The sequence below is a fragment of the Salminus brasiliensis genome, chromosome 16 (assembly GCF_030463535.1).
Source record: "Salminus brasiliensis chromosome 16, fSalBra1.hap2, whole genome shotgun sequence".
In the NCBI taxonomy this organism is placed as follows: Eukaryota; Metazoa; Chordata; class Actinopteri; order Characiformes; family Bryconidae; genus Salminus; species Salminus brasiliensis.
In genome coordinates this window covers 28,677,353-28,701,004 of record NC_132893.1, presented here as the reverse complement: position 1 = coordinate 28,701,004, position 23,652 = coordinate 28,677,353, and the positions used below count along the sequence as shown (strand labels likewise).

General features: G+C 40.4%; 1 protein-coding gene across 1 annotated transcript in view; it reads right to left on the bottom strand.

Annotated features, from left to right (window-relative positions):
* Positions 1–245: 245 nt before the first annotated feature.
* Positions 246–23,652, bottom strand: part of LOC140537287 (ephrin type-A receptor 5) — a 95,154-nt gene continuing 71,747 nt past the window's right edge. The window contains exons 9-17 of the mRNA XM_072659639.1: positions 20,880–20,947; positions 18,788–18,913; positions 17,929–18,114; positions 17,017–17,078; positions 15,250–15,459; positions 14,277–14,426; positions 7,110–7,303; positions 4,869–5,024; positions 246–2,723 (exon numbers count right to left, since the gene is read on the bottom strand). Coding sequence (XP_072515740.1) covers positions 2,618–2,723; positions 4,869–5,024; positions 7,110–7,303; positions 14,277–14,426; positions 15,250–15,459; positions 17,017–17,078; positions 17,929–18,114; positions 18,788–18,913; positions 20,880–20,947 — 1,258 coding nt within the window. The 3' untranslated portion in view covers positions 246–2,617. The remainder of the gene's footprint in view (positions 2,724–4,868; positions 5,025–7,109; positions 7,304–14,276; positions 14,427–15,249; positions 15,460–17,016; positions 17,079–17,928; positions 18,115–18,787; positions 18,914–20,879; positions 20,948–23,652) is intronic.

Here is a 23,652-nt window from a genome sequence, read left to right as displayed (position 1 = left end):
CTGAACTCCACATGATAGTTTGACAATATCAGTGTTTGCTGATTTTCTGTTTGTTCTTCACTTCCACTGTAACAGTGAAGCAAGTATGTAAATGAGCAGTCAACTATTTGCAGTTTTCCATGAGTAATTACTGGTAACACTGCATATAAGAGCATATTGTTGCTGTCATGCACGAACCCTCGTATCTCCAAAATTAATGGTAATTTTACAGTGGAAGAAAAAATCTTCTTGGCTTTCAATGGAAGTCAATCTAAAAAGAGTTTATTCCAGCTCATTTTGGAGCATCTCTTTTGGTCCATTCATCATATAATTTGCGACAATGTACAAAGAACACCTGCCAGACTCATTATGCAAAAAGAAAAAAATTAAAACAGCAAAATAGCAGATACAAGGTTTTTGAGACAGTGGCAGAATTTAAACATCACCATTGTATACAAGATCATAATTTCATACAGCTAGCTACTGCTTATAAGGTGCTTATAAGTTACTTTGAAAAATAACCAACTATGGGTTTTTTCGTAAAGTCGTTTTAGTGGTAAAAACACAAACCCAGAAACCTCTTTTCCTCATTTTAGAGCTCTGCTCTTAGTTGTCCAGCAGTATGTCTGTGAATGAGACTACTAAAAAGTTTATAGTACTAAATAAATAGAAGGACTGAATAGGCAGGATGTAAGCTCGTTAAATCGCCACTGTCGCACAAAAACCTTGAATCTTCAAAATGGCAGCTTTACAGAAGCAGGAAAAACCTTTCAGTGAAAATCAATGAAATATATTTTACTCCATGTAATTTGGAAGCATTACTGTTGGTCCATTTATCATGAAATTCTGTTTCCTACAATGGAAAGAAAAGCTGTCAAAAAGTGGTTGATGTGGTGCAACAGATAACACCACTACCTGCCAGTGAGCTACTACACCATGTGGGAGGCTGGGGTTCAATTCCCAGTCTGTGTGACTATGCTGCGCTACACCAATAAGAGACATTGAGTAAGACTCCTAACACTACACTGAGCCGTCTCTGTAATACGAGTAACCTTGTAAGTCACATAGGATAAGAGTATCAGCTAAATGCCCTAAACGTAAAAAGACGTCAGAACAAAAATGGAGATACAAGGTTTTTGTGTGACAGTGATGAAATAGTGGTGATTGTGCTTGAGGAGTCTGCACTACTGCTTATAATACAATGCAAATGACCACCTTTTCTCAGTTGACTAGTGTACTCACACTGTTTGTAACAATGTAAAAAATTCTCTAACTTGTCCCATCTTGTAGAATCTGATATGAAGTTTACAGGCTCAGGCGTTCAGAAGCCCTGTGATGCGGGTCGGTTCTGTACCCTGTAAAGAAAAACTGGAATTTGGATGCAAAAATGCCCTTTAAATCATGTTCTGATTCATTTGCAGTACACAAACCAGACCTCAAATGCAGTACTGCTCAATGTTGGAGGTTGGGGCTTAAAATATACCCCCCTGTTTTTACTGAAGCTCCTGACCTGTGCCTCTGTTTACCAGTATCACCTAAGAACCTACATCAGAAATGGACATCACAAGCCGCTCTTCTGACATTCAGGGACAGCACAGATTCAAACACGCTACCAGCTCTTAATTCAAGCTAGATTTATTGTTATTGACTATCTGCGTGAAACTGTGTCCATCCCAGCTCTAAATGCTTACGCTAGATGAACCTTTTGGGTTGAATGAAATAGAAATAGAATGAAATAGAAATGAATACGCATCAACATCGCACCACGTCACCTGCAGAATTCATATGTGCCGTAAAAAGGACCAGCCGTAACCGATGAGTTACATTAAAAACACTATAAGCGTTTCTTTGCCATGATGAAAGTTCTGTACACTGTATAGGCTTACTGATGTTTCCCGGCTAAAAGTAGAGGAACCCCGCATGAACATGGATGGATCGTTCTCTTCGTTTCGCATTATGTAACTATACACTATTTACATGTACAATTTAAAGAACGAACTGTTTTTGAAGCATCATATTCATATGTACCCCCCCTTAAGACACATATGCTGTGCAAAATGAAAGTCTGTACATACGTATCCATTGCTTTTTCCATTACAAAAGAAAGAAAGGAAGAAAATGAAAACAGTATCAAGCTTGAAATCGAATATTGCTTTGTAATACACAGCCGCTTCTTCCTCCAACCAAATGATATGGTTTTCAGTCTTACTGCATGACCTTCGCTCCGAGTGGTGTTGTGAGGAATAAGGAATCCAGCTGAAAGTAGACTGTAGGTTCTGCTGTATTTCTGGAGGTAATAACATGGTTGCATGAGGTTTTCGAAAAAGTGCTATACATTCGGCCCAGAGACTCCTGACAGTGGTCCTGGTCAGCGGTCCTACCTGGAGATGTGCCACACTTTTCCAAACACTTCGCGTCCACAAACCTGTCAAGCAGTCAGTATGCTGAGGAGCTGTGCATAAACACGTAGAGACCCTATTTTCGTCCAGACGTCAAGCCGGTCCCTCCTTCCACTGTCGCTCAGGGATATTGAGTCATTTCCCTTCAGTAGTTCAAGAGTTCCATTCAATAAATAAGTGTCCACGGTAAAAAAAGTGCTAGGCTACTACTGTAGGTTCAGCAGGTCTAAGGGGCAGCCTCAGACAGGTATGGTGGCGTTCATCATCTGAACTCGCATCTCCTGGATGCTGTTGAGGATCTTTTTCTGGTGCCCAGCCAGCGTGACTCCCACTCTTCTCAGATCACTGCAAAAAGAAGGCAATCAGACAGATAATTATCTTCAGAGCGTTGTCAGAAGTTCGCTTGACATTAATAATGTTTCAGAACATCACTTGACATTAATAATGTTTCAAGGGCTGAGACCAGACACAGATCCTTTGAAGATCTAGGAATGTAATCTATTCAAGATATCAAGGGCGTTTATTTAATCTTTAGAGAGAACTGACACTTTCTGTACGTTTAAAAGAACGAGTAAAACTGATGGTTCTCCTAATCAGATCAACCATCAGTGAGAAACAGGACCAGTCCGTATTCACAGCTTGGGGTTTCATCACAGAACTGATTATTATAAAGTAGAGGTGTTAGTTAACAGAAAAACTGTCAGGAAAAACTGTGTCGCCCAAAAAAATAGCAACTTCACTTTCTTAAACTTTTAATTGAAATGTAAAAAGATTTTATTGCAAGTTATTTCTATTGGTCTATTCACCATGACATTTTGACACGATATAAAGAACAACTGCCAGATTAAAAATGAAAAAAAATAAAGATGCAAGGTTTTGTGTGACAGTGACGATGTAGTAATACTCATATTCCTCATGCATCATTTATTCCAATATAGGAGTTGCACTATAATACACAGTGATATTTAAATGCAGTTTGATTTTAGACTACAGACAGATGCTTTATATCAAACATTTTAATATAAATTAGAATTAGAATTAGTTTCTACTTTCCTAGTACAAAAGAATGCACTATATTCCTAAAACAGAAAACAACATTCCTATCTGGTTGTACATCAATAATATATTAGAAAACGCATGTCAAGTTTTGAGAATGAACACACGCATATTAATGATGTCTTTTATTTTTATTTTTATTTTATTTTTCCTTTGCACTTTTGCACTTTACTTCATTAAGTTAAGGTTTAGTTAAGTTTAAATTTAGATCTTTATTGTATAGCTTTGATGTGGGCAGACTGTCAAAAAAGCATTTCACTGCAAGTTATACTGTGTATTACTATGTATGTGACAAATAAAATTTGATTTGATTTGATTTTGATTTTCCCAAATCAATTTGAGTCCCAAAACCAACAAATGTGTCAAACTTGGTGTTAAAGTTTCATTACATTAAACAATTGGTCAGCGGCAATTGGTTACTTGACGTAAATAGGCCTTTCATTCTGCTTTCACCAGGTACCACAGTCATGCATGTTAGCATTTGTGTTTTACTATTTAAAATGATTTATATAGTATTGTGGTGAAAACCCACAGTATACTGTACAGGGCCTGTGAGAAGTATTAACGACCTCTGATGTTTTCCCTTTTCAATGCTTAAATTGTATAAACTGAACAGGGTCAATATAATTGGCTTTTTTTGGTAAGAAAATACATTACTTGTTTTTATTTCACTGAAATGACTTTGTAGAAATTAGTTTTTTGTTCATTTTGTTTTTGATACCAACCATGATTCCATTTATAAAAGCAATAAAAAGGGGAAAATCCTAAGGGGAGATACTTTTTGACACATTTCCCAGTACTAGAAAACCTGGAATTAGAAGAAAACCCCTTGTAAAATTAGAACAGCTGCTAAATGGACAGTTGCTAAATTTTATCGGCATCTTTAACATATTCAGTTATTGTTATATCAAAGTTGTGTTATGTATTTCAAAAGTTTATTCATAGGATTCAGCAACTCCTCAATGGCTTCTATTATGAGAGAGTTGCTGGGCCTTCTGTTCTTTTCTAAGCACTGGGAGATGCACCAACATACATACTGCTATAATATGGATATGGACATGGATTCTGGATCTGCAGAACATCATATTTGCATAACCAAACCCTGCCACCCCTAAACTGACTAATCCTAAAACGTTTTTTCTAGCTGGTCAATCTGATCTGTGTGTAAATGCTTTTATATATAAACTGATTTGTGAAGAAATGTAACTTTTTGGACACAGCCCAATCCTAGTAATTGGTAACGTCTGTGGACGCAAAAGTGATTTGAACCCCTGAGTGCGTTTAAAATCCCCAAACTTGATGTCAAGCTAATCAAAACAAAGTCCTGACTCAATTAAACGGGGCTGCATTTGTGATGTAGTTACACTGGCTGCTAATGTACAGCAAACAATACCCACGACCCCCTCGGCATCAAACGACAGCAGGGGGACTTACTCCAAGGTCATCTGAGTGACTACTTCCAGTGAAGTGTATCCACTTTCCATGAAAAGCTCGGTGTATCGACCCATTTTTATGGCGTCTAACCATTCCCCCACAGAGCTGAACACACAGAGCTCCACGCTGCCATGCTCCACTAATAAATTGGACACCCTGTGGGAAAGACAAATGGACCATTGAACAAATGGATGCATAAATCTCACATTAGAAGGCTGCATAAAGACAGTGAAGATGAAGACAGCACTAAGTTGATCTTTTTGTCCAGGAATTGGCCTTAATTTGGTCCATAAACAGATATGAACTAGACAAGTCATATGTCTGACCCAGAGCCTTAAACAGTTTAAATACAGTTTAAATACAGATCAACTGCAACGTAATGTAATAGAATGTAATGTAATGTATGGCTGATTCTTCAATTGGGAACTTTTATGCTGTCAGATTATAAATTCAAAAGAAAATTAATTAAATGTATTAATTCAATACATGTCATATATTATTTATTGCACCAAAATCATTATGATTTCCAATTCTTTCAATGTTTTAGACATCAATATTTTGCTACTTTTTGTCCTTGTCTCCAACCCAGACACTAAAACTTCTCTACTTCAAAAAATGGTAAAAAGAATATCAATCTGTTAAACAATTACAGTGTGTTTTTTTATATTAACATAAAAAGAGACAACTTTTGCATATTACCATCCCCAACATTATCGCCATAACTGCAACAGCCTGTGATTTTAGTAAGGATTTTTTAAAGGTAACATTTGTTTATGCCATAATCATGAAAATGAAAACTGAAAGAGGAGCATACGTCAGCTATGAGGAAAGAGTGACATTTTGATGTCTGAAAAAGTAAGTCATTTAGTCATGTATTTTTCCGGACCATATATTAGATTACGATTTTCAGCATCATCACCGTTTAAGCTGTTACGGCAATATTTTAGTAAATAAATAAATAAATAAATAATAATAATTATATATATATATATATATATATATATATATATATATATATATATATATATATATATATATATATAATAAAAAAACTTAAGTTTACTAAAACTAAACGGTCACTGTTTTTCAGTCAGTATGACCGATATAAGACATCAGTAATGAGCTCTAGAGATGAGGCAGTAAATGAGCCCTTTAGAATGAAAAGTATTGGATGGAGCACCAGCCATCATTCCAGAGAACCCAGTTCCACTGCTTCACAGCTCAATGCTGGGGGGCTTTATACCCCTCTAGCACCAGTCAGAGAGTCCTATTCGATTGGCAGTACTTCTGTACAGTGACTAGACAAGCTGTATGTTTTAGCAATGGCTGCAACTTAAAGTAGCTAAATGCATTAATTAGAAAAGGGTGTCCACAAATATTTGGATGTATAGTGTCATTACAACAAAATTATAGCTGATTTATTTTTCCAATGTTAAGAGCCCTTAATTGAAGAATCATCCGTAAATGAGACAAATCACTGGAGTGTGGCTTTCTGCTGAACTCTTTGGGATATTTATTATGCTGTGACGTTACGACAGACTCATTATGATTATAAAATTAGACCCTATTTACAAGATGAATGCAAAATCAATATAATAATCAGTGACAGTTTAACTAAAGGTCCAGCAATTGGCATATCAGGCAACAGAGCAGAATTGCAGCGTTAATATGCAGCACCCCACAAAACAAATTCCCTCATTCTAAATCAATTTCTTATTAAATGTAACCATAATTTCATAACACAATTGTGAATAATAGATGATTCCAGCATGTAGAAAATACAGAGCGGTTCACAATGCAGAAAATATATTTGATACCATGTAATCACCGTAATTGGAAGTCATTTGTATGCTGTCACTTCCGCTTAACTCAACATTAAATCACGAAATACCAGAGCTTATTTGTTTCAAGTGTCATTAAATCTTGATTCTGCATGACAGCCGTGTAGTAAGGGCTGTTAACACCCAGTTATCAGCATTTCCCAGACATGACACAGTTTTTATGCTCACAGCCTGGGATGATAAAACGCCATGAATATCAACACGTATTTAGATTTACGTTAAAGGAGCTGGACTGAGGAGAACAAACCAAACTAAACTCAACCAGGGATGGAGGAGATACAGACAGAGAGAAAGGAGAGAGCACAGAGGCTGAACCGAGAACTAGAGAGAGACACAAAGAGAGGGAAAGGACTGAAGTAAGCAAACCCTTCTACAGTCATAGATGATGATGCTCTCTTACCTGTTGGAGGAGTTGACGAGGCTTTTTAAGCTGCTGGGGTTGCGGATGAGTTTGTCCAGTAAGCTCACTATCTCCTCGAATTTGGGCCGGCTGTTTCTGTCCTTCTGCCAGCAGTCCATCATGAGGTGGTAGAGAGCTGTGGGACAGTCCATAGGCCCTGGCAGCCTGTAACTCTCCTCTACTGCCTTTATCACCTGACACACACACACACACAGAACATGCACAATACATTAACCCCTTAATGCAGACAGGCTTATTACACACTAAGGTGTATTAGTTAGTAACTACAGGGACTTCTGTAGAAACTGGTGGGGCTATTTTTTGGTAATAGAAGTTTGGAATAACACTTTTTTAGGCTGTTTAAGGGGTTAAATGACCCTCATGTCAAACTAACACAGTGGTAGTGGAGTACATTAGTGCATATGATATGTATAATATGTAATGCATGGAAAAAGCCACCCGAGGTAACTAGGTTTATTTAAATCTACTGAAGTGTTTAACAATTTAAATATGGAGAAATCATTGCAGACTAAATCAGATCGATAGCTAGTTTGAACAGACTGGAATTCAGAGACACCTCTTAGCTTCAATACTACTTAACACAAGTCAATATGGAGACCATAATACTCGACACTACACATCGCCCAAGTATTCTCGGAAGAGGAGGGTCTTCAGTCTGTGTTTGAAGACAGCAAGCGACTCTGCTGTTCGAACACCCAGGGGAGGTTTGTTCCACCACTTGGTGCCAGGACAAAAAAAAAGCCTGGACGCTTGATCCTCTTCCGTGGATCTTAAGGGATGGTGGGTCAAGCCGAGCTGTACTTGAGGTTCGAAGGGCTCTTAGTGCTGATCGGCTTTTGACCATTCCCATCAAGTACAGAGGGCCATTCTTGCCTTGTAGGCCAATGTCAGGGTTTTGAATCTGATGCGGGCAGCAGCTACAGGAAGCCAGTGAAGAGAACGCATTATTATTATTATCATTATTATTATTATCATTATTATTATTATCATTATTATAGCTGTTTTGCTATTTGTTACTGACTGCATGAACTAATGTACACTCACCACTACTGTGTTACACTCTGTTTTACCGGCGGGAAAATCGCTTGCATTCAGAACTGAGTGGAGGCTAACGCTAATGCTAATACACACATGCTATAGAAAACCAAATCACAGCACATTCACCCACTATAAACCAGTTATTACACACCAGTAGAACAACAACAACAGATACCAGTCCAGAGTGTGTACCACTTCACACTCTCCCTCCACTCACACACAGGAAGTGATCTGACTGCAGTGTTGCAAAGGAGCTGGGAGCTGATTGGTCATGACTGGCAACTAAAAATAAAAGGATTTTACTGAATGTATTAATCTTCAGCAAATACTATATATTTATATAAATACTAATAATTTTCTAATGTATATTTGGTGAATCTTAGGTGCCCATGACCCTGTCACATGTTCACCTGTTGTCTATTCTTGAAGCATTTTTGGTAGGTGCTGACCACTGCATAACGAGGACACCCCACAAAACCTGTATGAAGCTCTGACCCAGTTGTCTGGCCACCACAATTTGGCTCTTATCAAAGTGGCTCAGATTCTTGAGCTTACTTTCCTGCTTCCAACACATCAAACTTCAAGAACTGGCTGCTCACTTGCTGCCTAATATGTATATTATCAGTATACACATTGATGAAATAACCATAGATTCGAATGGTGGAATGCAAATAGTATTTAATAATAAAATATTTGATAATATTGGAATAATCGGCCCAAATACACATTTTCTAATGCATATTTCAACTTCAATAGAACAGGTAGAACGCAGGAGTGGGCAACCTGAAGAACGTCGTACCTAGAACGTTTATTACAAGCAGAATGGAGCAGTAGGTTCCATTAAACTACCTGTTGAGTAGATTAGAGGAAAAGCAACTACAGCTTCACACTGAACTTCGCCTAATGAAAGACTACAACCTATCAGGCCTTGTTTTTGCTGCAGCCGACTAAATTGGGAGCTCTTTTGGCATGTTCTGTGTTTATTTAAGGTTTCAGAAGCCTGCCAGGAGGTGAGAACTGACTACTGCATCGGGTGAGATGCCGACCTATCAGCTCTCTCTCTTTCTCTCGCTCTCAGCCTCTAACAAAACCCCCCTCACTCCCACACTCACTGAAAAAAGAGAAAGCCAACACAAGAGCAGCTCAGAAACCAATCCCCGACGGCAAAGTCTCGCAGAGAGAGAAAAAAGGAGAGAGCAAGAGTGAGCGAGAGAGAAAGAAAGACACACAGACAGGGGGAGAGTGTGAGAGAGAGAGAAAGAGAGAGAGAGAGAGGGAGAGAGAGAGAGAGAGAGGGAGTCTGCTCTAGCAGAGCGGGGAGAGATCTGAGGCAGCCCTCATGAAGGCATTAAATAAAACATCAAATAACTTTCTCTTTCCCAAGTGTGTGTGAAACAGATTAATGATGGAGGGGAGAGGGGGATCTGGGGCTGGAATGAAGCCGTCACTGGCAGGCTAGCAGGGGGGAAAAAGGTCAGCGCTGCTTGATAAAAACATGACTGGAAATTGCACCTCCTTCAGGGACACACTGAGAAAACTTCAGCATGGCGTCCTCCTTTTCAGCCTTCTCCTACACACAGACGCATGCTACCGCTGGCACTGACACATGCCATGAGCATCCACATAAAAGCTAAAACAACACTGGAGGCGATGCGGAGCCGTGCAACATCCAATAGGCTCTTAATGACGTGGTCTAATATGTAGAAAGCCATGCTGAAGATGAAAGTCTGTCAACTGAAGACTAGCTGGAAACCAGGGCCCATAAACAGCTTTGTAACTCCTTGATGTTTAATGCTATAGCCTAATATGTGGTGCTCTCTGCAGAACCGAATGTTCGGTGCCAAATGAAATTCTACTTTCTACACATCTGAAAGACTCGCACTGCAGCTCCTCCAGCAAAGTTCACCAAGTTCACTCCACTCAAAACTCCAGCTTTTGCTTCAGTCTGATTCTGTCTTTGCTTTCCCGGCTTCTCTCCTGCCACACGGATTCCACTGAGCACAGATATGCAACTGCTGATTTCCCCATTGCCTTAAGGTGGGCAATATGATAAAACCATAGCCCACCCCTAGACTGCAGACGTCATGGGGAAAAGATTTAGCTTATAGACAACAGCTAGGATAAGAACTGCACAGTATTGCTGATTGAACAAAACATTGCATCTCCAAAGTCACAACGTATGTTAAAGCATCATTATGTAACATTTTACCTTAAAACAGCAGCTTCAGAATCATTGTGATGCTCCACTGGCCTGTAACTGGGAGAATACTGTTGCTATCGCTGCTACTCTGGGACTGGTACGCTGCTGAAAATACTCCAAGAACTGTGTAACGCTATGTAACTGGAGTCATATCTCTGTAAAACCCTTTAATATTACTCCAGCGCCTCATTCCACATGCCTTTCACTTTCAGTATGTCATAGCTTGTCCAGAAATGCGTGTAAGCATGTCCTTCTCGAGGCAAGGCTTGAAGCGTGAATTCCACTCCCCCACTGTAAAGGGGAGCCCAAGAGAAAGAAATACCAATTCAATGCTTTATTGCATTCTACTCCTCATGGTTTTCTTCTGGTCCAATCCTCATGAAATATTCACACAATAAAAACAGCAGCTGATAGCATTGGTCCTACTGTCATCAGGAGATGTCAGTGTTGCTAATGGTGATGCCACCTATCAGCTATCTGTGGCCAGGAGATCCCAGAGGGCATAATTGGCCTTGCTCTCTTTGGGTGGGTCGGGTGGCTTTCCCTCTCCCCACGTCACCTCCACAGCCAGCACGGGCATCTGTTAGACAGAACTGGCAGTTAGGTTTCTCCTTCAAGTCTGTTAAGCTGCCCGGGGCATCAGGAGCAGTATGAAAACTGGTAGCACTGTGTGATTGGGGAGATATTGCTAGTGGGTGGAAACTGGGAACTACAAAAAAAATGGAGCCACACAGATCAGCCATAACTTTAAAATCAATATTGTGGCTAATAGTGTGTAGGCCCCCCTCATGCTGCTAAAATAGCTCTGAACCATCGAGTCATGGACTTCACAACACATAGCCAGCATTCTGACTTCTCCAACAATTTCTGCTTCGGTGGGATCTAACCAGACAGGCTACCAGCAGGGTGCCCATGACCCTGTCACCAGTATATATGTTGTCCATTCTTGCACTTTTGGTAGGTAGTGACCACTGCATACCAGATACACCACACAAAACCTGTGTGATGCTCTGACTCCGTTGTCGGGCTACCAAAATTTGGCTCTGGTCAAAGTGGCTCAGATTCTTATGCTTGGTAGAATGAAAATAATATGTAATATTAAAAGCTGCAAAAAGCTATAAAAATGATGTACAAACAAGCTAACAGAAAATTATAATATATATAAACAATACATGATAATGTCTGCTAAATGCCATAAATGTCAATAATCGGGCCAAGACTAGAATTCTGGGGTTTGATATGACACCAACAATAAAGTGGCGTAAATAGTTTGATAAACTAAATGTATAGTGAAAATAGTGTTTGGTATGTTACTACAGGGTGCTCCACTCCACCACTACCTCTCTTAACATGACCCCCATTCCCACTGACCATGTTCAATAATGTCAATTTTGACCAAGATTTGCCCCCATTCCCAATCAGTTTATGGACTGCTACACATATAGTACACCATCTCCCCAGCCTACCAGTGGCAAATCACATTGCACATACTACTCACACACAGCTTTAAAATGGCCAGAGGGAGCAATTATAGCACTGATGTGTTGGATGACTTGGAGAGATCAACTGGGAGTCAATCTCACCCAAAGCCCTCACTTGCCACTGAGTTCATTCATAAAAATAACATAAAAAACTGCATGTGTTTGAAAAATATATGGTGTAAAGTTAATACTACCCACATACACTCTTAAAGGTGCTTCAAAGGGTTCTTTGAGTGATACCATAAAATAACCTTTTTTGTTCATTATTGTAAAAGAGCTGTGGGATGTGAAAAACTTTTAAATTGGCAAAGAACCTTTACCTTTTTTAAAAACCTTTAAAGTTTTTTTCACACTTAAAGGCCTCACCTAAAGAATTTTTAGAGTGTATTCTATGGCTGATATAACAGTATATAACCAAAAAAGTAGGTCACTTTCAGTTTGTAGATGAACTATTTTGTGAATGAAAATTGATGCCATGTTGTGAAACGTGGCTGTGGTGTTAGTTAACAGTAGCTGTGTTCAGAAGTGCTGCTACACAATGAAAAATTTTAATAAGTTCTGTAATGAATTTTAAACAAAATCAATAACAATTTACATCCTGAGCATATAAATATTTAAAGCAACGCAGCGAGATAAGTAGACCAATTTTGTGTGAGAAGACTCATTAAGCAGCCTCTGAAATGCTGTTTAATATCTTCAGCTCTGGAAGAAACTGAGTGAGCGTGTGAGTTCAGGGTAGATGAGAAAAACACTGAGAATTTTTAATATTGTAGTTGCAGAACTGAAATAATCATCTTCAGCTTATTACAGTTCATGGTTTATTTTTGCATCTTGGCAAAGTGTTTCAGTTCTCGTCCTCTTTCAGTTTACTGCTTTAATCAAACTCAACCTGACCCACAGCTCCAGGTTTTACATCTGAATTTAAAATCATTTAAGAATTCTGAACTCGCTGGAGATTGGTCATTAAACACACTGTCCTTATTTTAAGAACGATTTTATTACGTAGGTTCAAAACACATAGATGCCCTAGAATGGAAAACTGTGTTTATCTTCGTGTAGTTAAATTATATTCAGTTCAGTACATGAAAGTAGCAAACTGTGAACCTCAAACACTGCTGTTCCTCATTCAGCAAAAAAATTCAGCATAACCAAAACAGGGATGTAAAACGGGCCAATTCCAAAACCTCTAAACTGCTTTGACTCTTTTACACCCCCAAAATGTACATAGACCCCACCACTAGCGAAAGCCCTCCTGAACCTAGTCAAAGCTGGTGACACAGTAAAGTACAATGGCCACTTTGGGGAAATATGGTGTTTTTAAATTGGTTTGTCACATTTCTCCCAAATTAGTAGCTCATTTGAAACTCCTCCTGGCACTAGCAATATTCCCCAACTCCGAATGTTGACACAATGCCACATTGATGACAGTTTAAACAAAGACGGTAGCTGGTTTTGTCTCCTAGAGTTTGGGAACATTGCTAGTGCTAGGAGGAGCACACTCCAACACTTTTTAAGACAATCTTTTCCTAGGACACTGGAGAGCAGCACATCACTGCCAGACTCTACTGGATATCGGAAAACAGGTTGTTATGTTAACCAGGCTTCATTACTGTGGCTTTGCCTGAGGCCTGATTCAGGAAGCAAATGCCTGGGAAGTGAGCGGGTATTCGTGCTACGCTAAAAGCTAACCCTAGCCAACCAGCTTTCCCATCTCTTCAGCTAGCTACGTGAACACACCCCAACAAGACAGCTGCACTATCCAGGGAAACTCGGCAATAAGGAACAATTACAAAAATCGCATCTGGCAATTTTTCACCCCAGGCAAAGACACATACTTCCTATTTATATATTATACAAGACTGAGTGAAGGCATTTTATCTGAAAACATATCATTTCTCAGACTATTTAAGACCTTTTACACGATCAACCTAATTAAAAATAGTCCTTTATACCTTTTAGTTGGAAATAGTTCAATTGGATACTTTAGATTTTACAATTTCAGCACCAGATGTGAATCATCAGGATTGTGATAGGCTCTGTTTCGGTTGTTGGGCTGCAGTTGGTTCTTTGACAGTTTTATGGCACGAGAGAGAGAGGGACAGAGAGAGAGAGAGAGAGAGAGAGAGAGAGGGACAGAGAGAGAGAGAGAGAGAGAGAGAGAGAGAGAGAGAAAGAGAGAGAGAGAGAGAGATAAACAGAGAGAGAGAAAGAGAGAGAGACAGAGAAAAAGACAGAGAGACAGAGAGACAGAGAGAGAGGCAGAGAAAGAGACAGAGAGAGAGAGAAAGAGAGAGAGACAGAGAGAAGCAAAGAGAGAGAGAGAGAGAGAGAGAGAGAGAGAGAGAGAGAGAGAGAGAGAGAAAGAAAGAAAGAGAGAGACAGACAGAAGCAGAGAGAGAGAGGGAGAGAGAAAAGTGTCACACTTACATCTTGATTGCTCATTTCCCAGTACGGCCTTTCTCCGTAAGACATCACTTCCCACATGACGATGCCGTAGCTCCACACATCGCTGGCTGAGGTGAACTTCCTGTAAGCGATGGCTTCCGGAGCCGTCCACCTGATGGGAATCTTTCCTCCCTGAATGACAAGCATCAACAAACTGTTCCAGATATGATTCCTGTCAAAGCATCTTTACCAACACTTATCAATCCCAATTCACAGCTGGGGGGAGAACAGGGTGGTAAATACGGTGACAGGAAGAATGCGGCACATGGATGTCTTAGCATTCTTCCTACTAATTGGCTGTCCTGGAGCTGCCATTCTGCAATTCTGGCAGAGCCTCTCGTATGCTATTAGTGAAGCACATCTCAATTTGCTACTCCTTAGACAGCTCTCTCTCACATACACACACACAAATATGCACACACACATACACACACACAGAGCTGTGACATGCCAAGGTGGAAACGATGAAAAGGGAAAAAATAATCACGCCGGCACCAATTACAGCAGCTGATGCTGAGCTACTAATTATCCTTCTTTCAAAGCCAGCATCACTCGGCTCCATGTTTATTAATAGCTAATTCAGCCTGGAGCCCAGAGCCCTGCTGTAGACATGCGCTTCACTCAGTAGAGCCCCAACAAAGGAGCATATTCACCTAACACTACTACGACTATCTGCCATTTGTTGTAATGCACTCAAAGAGATGGTGGTTTCAAGTTCAACACATGCTCCTCGTCAATGAACGAGAGAGAGAGAGAGAGAGAGAGAGAGAGAGAGAGAGAGAAAGAGAGAGAGTAATAGATAGAGAGAAGAAAAGCCAGCGTTATTGAAATGTAGGCCGCTGAAGGGCTGAGAGCTGAGAGGGTTTCAATTGAATTGTGACACAGATGGATCAAGAGTACTGGCTAATGGCATTAGGGTCAAAGTGTTAGCGAGCTAGCATGACTCAGCACGTACGCGGGTGGTGTAGGCCGCCTCTGGGTCGTCCTCCAGGATTCGAGACAGGCCGAAGTCGGACACCTTACACACCAGGTTGCTGTTGACCAGGATGTTGCGGGCGGCCAGGTCGCGGTGCACATAGCCCATGTCGGAGAGGTAACGCATGCCCGAGGCGATGCCACGCAGCATACCAACCAGCTGGATCACCGTGAACTGACCATCGTTCTTCTGTAAGAGCAGCCATAAGGACATATCGTATAGATTTGAGCCTCATTCATAAACTCTTTTTCCATTCACTTCCATTGAAACTTTAGAAGGTTTATTCCCCTTCTCCTGTAAAAGTGTCTATTTTGGACATACAAGGTTTTGCATGATAGTGATGACCTATAACAATAATACACAGTACCATATAAACCCAAGTATCCCAGTATCTTACAAACCAAAATGAGGATGTGCAGTGTAGAGATCTGTAATTACAGTTTTTACCAGTGTGGATACAGTATATGGACAAAAGTATTGGGACACCTACAGGAGCTTTTATGACATCCCATTCTAAATCTATTGGCATTCATATGGAGTTGGCTCCCATTTGCAGCTCTAACAGCACTTTTGGAGCTGTGCAGTTACTGGTTCAGCAGAGCGTTGGGCTCAGCACTGGGCTGCAATATAACTTTACGTGGTCTGACACTTGGTGGCTGGGTTACTGTGGTTCCCAAACACTTCCACTTTTCAATGATATTCAATGATATCCCTCATATATAGGAGGGAAGAAATTTCACCAACTGACTTGTTGCAACAGTGGCATCCTATTACGTACAGAACCACGCTGGAGTTCAGTAAGCTCTTTAGAACCACCCATTCTTTCACTAATGTGTGGAGAGGAGGCAGACCGCATGGCTAGGGGCTTGATTTTATACACCTGTGGCAATAGGACTAAAAGAAACCCTTGAATTCAGTGATTAGTGGTGTGTCCCAATACTTTTCCCCACATAGTGTATTGTTTATCTGAGTCTTTACTAATAAATATGTTAATAGATAAGAGACAGTGAGATTTAATGTTAATTAGTGATAATATATGACTAGCCAAAATTACAGTAGTGATATGTGACCTGGTAAAGTGACTAGTCAGAACCGTAATATATGTCTGATAATATTACTAGTAAAAAATAGCTGATATCAGAAATGAGATTTTCTACAAAGGAAAATTGCATTACGGAGACTTTGAAATTGAATTACTAGTAAAAATTGAGTTATGGGTTGTATAGCTGGTGGCATTTTAGGTTAAAGTGTCTTGCCATATCAAAGGTCAAGTCAGAAAGATTGGATCTAAGTAAATAATCGGAATGAGGCTTCTAATATGAACATAAGCACAGAAAGCTGGAAATGAAATGACAGTGAAATTATATTTAGAATGCTTGGTAATATCGAGTTAATCTCAAGGCAAATCGTGTGAAACAACATATTATTGTATTAGTGTATTATTTATCATTTATTAAAATCTTCTGGTCTCAGAATAGCTGAAAATATTGAATACACATCTAGGAATACTTTTGCTGCCTAGATGATCACATAAACCAATGTCTAGTTCATCACTGATGTATTACTATATGAATAGAGGATATTAATATCATATCACTATAATAACCTCAGAACCTCATTGTAAAAAATAGTTTCTGCAGTTTTCTGTTCATTTTACAAAGTGTTCAAAAGCCATAGGCAAAAGAATCAGAGACGTACAGTGCTATTTCACACCCCATTTATTATGAAATGAATGAGACAACGTACCTTTAAAAAGGTGTCGAGAGATCCGTTCTCCATGTACTCCGTTATGATCATCACCGGCTTGCCTTAAAGTTTGAGGGACAGTAAAACAAAAGCATTACTTTGAGTGCCAGGCTTTATGAGAGAGTGTATAAAGCATAACGGAGAAGAGGCTCAGTTTATCAAAGCTGCTATAAAGAGTATAAAGTGCACCACTGGCATAAATATGGGACACTACCCCTCCCTGACTCATAAACTAATATTACTCTCTCATTCCTAATGCAGAGAGCCCATTAATAACCATTAACAGGCTGATGTATTTACATACTGTGAGCTCGATTCATTACCCTGCACTGTTAAAAGTAAAGGTGCTAAAAATAATTCTTTGAGCGATTTTCTTTTCATAAAGAACTAAACTATATTGACAAAAGTATTGGGACACCTGCTAGTTCATAACTTCTGAAATCAAGGGTATTGAAAAAGAGTTGATCCTGCTTCTGTTGGATTAACTGTCCCTTCTGTCCAGGGAAATATTTCTGCTAGGCTGTGGAACATTGCTGTGAGATTTTGATTGTAATCAGAAATAAGGGCAGGGTGCTGGGATGATCACTACCCCATCTTATCCCCAACTCATCCCAACTTCAAAGTATTGAATGGAGCACCAACATTCCAGAGAACGCAGTTCCAATGTGGCTTTATACCCCTCTAGCCCATGCTTGGCATTAGGCATGCTACCAACATGTTCATGTTTATTTCCTCCAGATACTCCTATATTATTGGCATGGGTGCAACTTAAAGCAGCTGAATGCATTCATTAGAGAGGGTGTCCATTTGGCATGAGGACCATTTCAGTTTCAGAGGTGGTTCTTCTATGGTGTTGCTCAAAGAATTATTTGTAGTACCTTTATTTTTAAAAGTGTGGCTTTTGCTACTCACTCTTAGTGACCACGCCTTCCAGGTGGATGATGTTGGGGTGATCGAACTGGCCCATGATGCTGGCCTCAGCTAGGAAGTCCCGCCTCTGTTTCTCTGTGTAGCCTGCTTTCAGGGTCTTGATGGCCACGGTGATCTCTCTCTTTCCCGGCAGTCTCAGCGGCCCACTGCACACCTCCCCAAACTCACCTGCCAAATACCAGACAGAGCAGCAGTCAATCACCCACACAGAGAAAGAGACAGAGAGGAAGAGAGAGGTGTGCAGGACAGAATGTACCTTCTCAGATCCTCAGATTCCTATATACAGTAGTGTGCAGAAGTTTTAGTCACCTAAGTTTTAGAGTGGATTTTCTTATTAAAAGAGCACCGATCATTAGAGCAGATACCTGTCAGCATAAATACAACATAAACATTTCAAGAATTAGTAATTAAAGTAGTTGAGCTCTTGTGAGCTAATTTGGAGAACAAAGATTGGTTCCGGAGTTTTCCTGGACACCCCCAGCCGGCGCTAAGTCTACCACCAGCTCACCTGATTTAACATCATTAAGCACTGATTTACCAAACCAGGCGTTTGAGGAGAACTATGAATAATACTAGACTTTGGAGATGTTTTAATGAACACAGTGATGGAAAACTACTACTTCTTGTATAGGAGTTTGTATATAAAGCTTAATATCATGTATATCCTTAATCCTGTTACTGTTGAAAATGATGGGACATCTCAAAACAGCCTTCCATTTTCCAAGCACTGTAAGTGCACAACATTACATCTTTAGCCTAATTGAAATTCTTCTGGATGTTTCCTCTGGTTTTTCCTTTCTTTCTTTCTTTTTTTTTTTTTTATTGTGGGAAGCTCACTCACCGGCTCCGATCACACGCTCTATTGTGATGCAGGAGACATCAATCTCCTTAGCAAACTCGTGGACGGCCTGGTTGGGATCTTCGTAGGTGTGAGGATCAATGTAGGTACGCACTCCTGGGAATTTGACTGTGAGGAAAGGCAGAGAGAGAAAAGAAAAGGGGTAGCGTTTCATTCCTGTCACTTTGCAGCTTCCTGAAGGGGACGAGTTATGTAAGACAACATTTAAGGTGCAGGATGGGGGGTGGGGAGGCTGCTGCCTACTGCGGCTGTCTGGGAAGAGGTGTTCTCCCTCTGTTTCCAACACACCAAAATACTGAGCACAGCACTGAATATCGACAGAAAGATTTAGGTTTTCTGTGTGGGAGTAGAAGAGGGATCGGGATGGAATGTATATGTGACCACGACTGTAGGTCCATGTAGGTTAGAGTCTAAAGCCTAAATCTTACTGTTCACAACTGTCATATAAAAACCCCTTACCTCTGTCTCTTTCAGCAGGTTTACACTAGCTGCCTTTTACACTGTGGGAATATTTCACAAGGAAATTATCCAAAATCTAAACCCACATTTAAATCCCCACAAAGGCTTCATTTTCTGTAGTTTCTACCATTTGATTGCATTCAGTGACTGTTAGTGAGGTCAGGATGTTAGATGATGATCACTGCCCCACCTCCTCTCCAACTCCTCAAAAGTATTGGATGGAGCACCAACCATCATTCCAGAGAACACAATTCCACTGCTCCACCACTCCATGCTGGGGGGGCTTTATACCCCTCTAGCCCATGCCAGGCATTAGGCAACATGCCAATAGGTTCATGTGTATCTGAAGAGGTTCACCCCTGCAGAATGCTCAGTTGCATGTAAAGCTGATTCATAATGCACAGCTAATGATTTTTTGACCCAAATAGACTAAACAAACACCAACATATGGGGCTCCGAGTGGCTCAGTAATCTAATGCCTTGCCACTATAGCCTGGGGGTCATACCAAGCCATCCACTGTTTTGCCATCAGTGGCCGGAGTCTGAGAGAGCATAGTTGGTGCTCTCTCCCCTCTTCGCTCTTTTAAGCGATGTTGGCCAACACAGGCGTCTCTTAGCTGGTGCGGTGGAGCTGATGACCCAGTGCTTTCCACCAAGTGTGTCGGCTCGAAAAATAAAAAAAAATGTCAGTGGCTGGCTTTACATGTATTGAAGGAAATCAGTCATTTTCCCCCATAGTCTCTGGAGCATTGCTAGCGCTAGGGAGAGCTATGAACGGGTGGGTTAACTGGCAGTACTACAATGGGGAAAAAAGAGTAAATATTTAACAAACAAACTTTAACAATGTTTTTCAGTACTTTCTGTTAAATGCAGTGTAAATAATGCTCTTCAATGGTTTAAACTGGAATTTAAATACCATAAAAAAAGAAAATCAGTGGCATATATTTAAATAACGTAAAATCATATACATAGCAACATCTAAAGTAAGAGACAACTGCAACAGAGGTGCAAATAATAAACTGAAAATAATAAACTAAATAATAACGTTCTTATCTTGGCAATTGCAGTCGTTTTACTAATTTTATACGTAAAGGACCATTAACAGACACCCAAATACACTATTACGCTATTTTATATTTAACTATACTTTAAATATGATTTACTATAAACTTTTTTACTTTACCTATGCTATTGTTATTGAACTATTTTACATCTAATGATCCACTTTATTATCTGCTGGCCGAAACTGCTGTATTTCATATTGTGAAATTATTTGTGCTGCTGCCTCCAGTAAAAACCCCAGTAAAATGCTTAGATTATCTTCAGTTTGGATTATCATCAGCGTAATCAGAGAGGCTGAAGTAGAATCACTCACGCTTCTCTTTCCTGATCGTGTACAGGCTGAGATACACACTTTGAGTGAGGGAGATTTCCTGTCAAAACAAAACCCGGTTCAAGGAGAGCCGCCATTACGTCACTTTGGACTGCTGGCTGCTGCGGCCAAACTGGAGGACTTGACGCTCTTGCTGAACTCTGCATGAACTCAAATGTGCCAGTCCTGGTCTGTGTGTGTGTGTGTGTCGGTGTGTGTGTGTGTGTGTGTGTGGTGACTTACTGTGGCCATTGTGGAAGTGCATCTTCTCCTCCTCAGGATCCTGCTTAGCTTTACTGTAGCCACAGCGCCTAGGAGAAAAAACAACATCTCTGTAAATGCCTGTAATTCTTAAAGCCTGACAGTAAGAGCTGTAATTGGTCCTGTTCTAATCTACATCATACTAATATATTCTACCACAGTAGAAGTACTACCTATAGAATAGGATTAGCAGATGAACATGAACCTATTGGCACCACGTCTAATGCCAGGCATGGGCTAGAGGGGTAAAAAGTCCCCCAGCATTAAGCTGTGGAGCAGTTGAACTGTGTTCTCTGCAAGGATGGTTGGTGCCCCATCCAATATGTTTGGGTTGAGCTGGGGAGCTGAAGATGAGATGGGAGAGATGAGATCATCCAACATCCTGAGCTCATTTATGCTCTCAAAACATCAAATGCTTCAAAATCTAGTAGAAAGCCTTTGTCCCAGGACAGAAAAGACATTTACTCCAACAAAAGCAGGATAAGCTCTTTTTAATGCCCTTGATTTTGGAAGAAACAATGAATGAGCAGGTGTCCAAATACTTTGTGTACACACTGTGTCCATATGTTTTTCAATTTGGGAGATCTGTGGTAAATATGAGTAAAGAGGCAAATCTCTAGTGATCTCCCTCTTTTCCTATTTTCCTTTCTCTCGTCCTTTTTAATAGTTCCACCTGAGTTTCAGCTCAGACTCTAAAGGTAAACACACCCTCTCTCGCTCTCTCTCTCTCTCTCTCTCACACACACACACACACACACATACACTGCACACATCCCAGCAGTCTTTTCTCTGGCCAGCAAAGTCCTGTATGTGTGTGTGTGTGTGTGTGTGTGTATGTTAGGATTTTCAGAAAGCAAACATCCTGCCACAGTGCTCGGACATGTCTACGGCAGACAGCACTCGAGTTGATGTTATGACAACACAGTGATGGTTCAGAATCTGAGCAGCTGAACTGCAAAACTTCTCAACTCAAGACTTTTCATATCTACTTCAGAACTGACCTACAGCTGACGTATTGCCCACATTCTTAAAAATAAAGGTGCTACAAAGGGTTATTTGAGCAATTCCATAAAAGAACCTCTCTTGGTTCCATGCAGAACCATGCTAAAAGTTTAGAGAACTTTCACTGGATGTGACTCACGTGTTTTACTTCTGCATCTCAGTATGGTCAACAACACATTCTGAGTTGAGCCTCAAAAACATCAGTAATTGAGCTGCAGCTGAAACTGATTAAATATTGCCTGAGACATTTATTCTGTAGCTCCTCCCCCTCAATCTGTTTACTGTTTATTCCCATTCCATCACAAGACATCTCCAGACTGGGAGGCCTCTTACAATGGAGCATTGAGCTCTTGATAGGATTTGAACTTACTATGATCTCCTCACTCTTGGATATGCAGCAGTTAGACCATAGGGCCGGTTTAGACCTGTAAAACTGCACTACATATAAACACAGTTCTGAGTAAATTGACCTTTCCCTTCTTTCCTATTCACACAAATGTACATGGCTCCACAGCGTGAGTGGCACAACTGTCTAACTGCATGCTTGTCAAAAGATGCTGTCAACACCACAGCCCACCATGGTCAGGAGCCTGAGAATAGGAAGACCTGTCCCCATGTGATAGGGGATATTCTGGGAAATTCTACCTTGCAGATGGGAATAAACAATAAAGACACTGAGGGGGGAGGAGCCACAAACTAAACATTTGACATAACATTTAATCAATTTCAGCTGCAGCTTGTTTACTAATGTTTTTGAGGCTCAACTCTGTATGTATTTGATGACCAAACTAAGATACAGAACTAAAAAATGTGAGTTGCTAAGTTGAGTTAACTCAAAAAACACTGCTGCTTTGGCATCAGCAGCCGGAGTCAGAGAAGGCACAATTGGCCGTGCTCTCTCCAGGTGTTTAGATGGCGCTCTTCTTCCCTTTATCACTCCTAAAGTGATATTGGCTGGCACAGGCATCTGTTAGCTGGTGGGGTGGAGCTGGAGACCTGGCGCTTTGCTCTGAGCGTGTCGGCTGCCTGGTGACGCTGCTTTGGTGGCAGTTGCTAGTGCTAGGGGGATGGGTGGGCATCAAATTGGGAGAAAAAAGGGAAAGATTCAACAAACAATTTAGAAAATAGCTCTGTAAAATGCTCTGTAATAAGTTACTTTATCATTTAGCATTTAAGTTGGACTGACTTTCCAGTTTTTTCAGTGTAAGTTGCAGTTCTGGAAATCTGCTTTTGGTTAACATTCATGTTATAATGTGCAGCTCCTTTTTAATTGTGTAATTTTAAGGGAAGGGGAACAAAACCAAGCTTTCCAAGGATAACTATATCAGGTGTGTAAGCCATTCTTTTAAGTTATCAGTACTCAGGAAACATGGGTTCAATAACTCTATTAATGCAGAGTTCAATATTATCTGTGATTTAATAATATATTTGCAAAATGCTGTGACACTGAATGTTATCAAAAATGCTCAGCACCACATTTATCTAAAGAACTTCAGTGCAGCATTTCAGTCTCCAGCACAGAGATTTCCTTCATAACAAGCCATTTCCCATTTCACTGCCACAGGGGCCTTCCCCACCTTTGTTTGGGCTGGGGAGAACAGAATGGTGCTGTTTGATTGTTCTCTGGTGGGTATTTTGGGCAGGCATTGAGGAAAGTGTTTATGTGTGTGTGTGTGTGTGTGTGTGTGTGTGTGTGTGTGTGTGTGTGTGTGTGAATGTGTGTGTGAATGTGTGTGTAATCCAGCAGGATTTA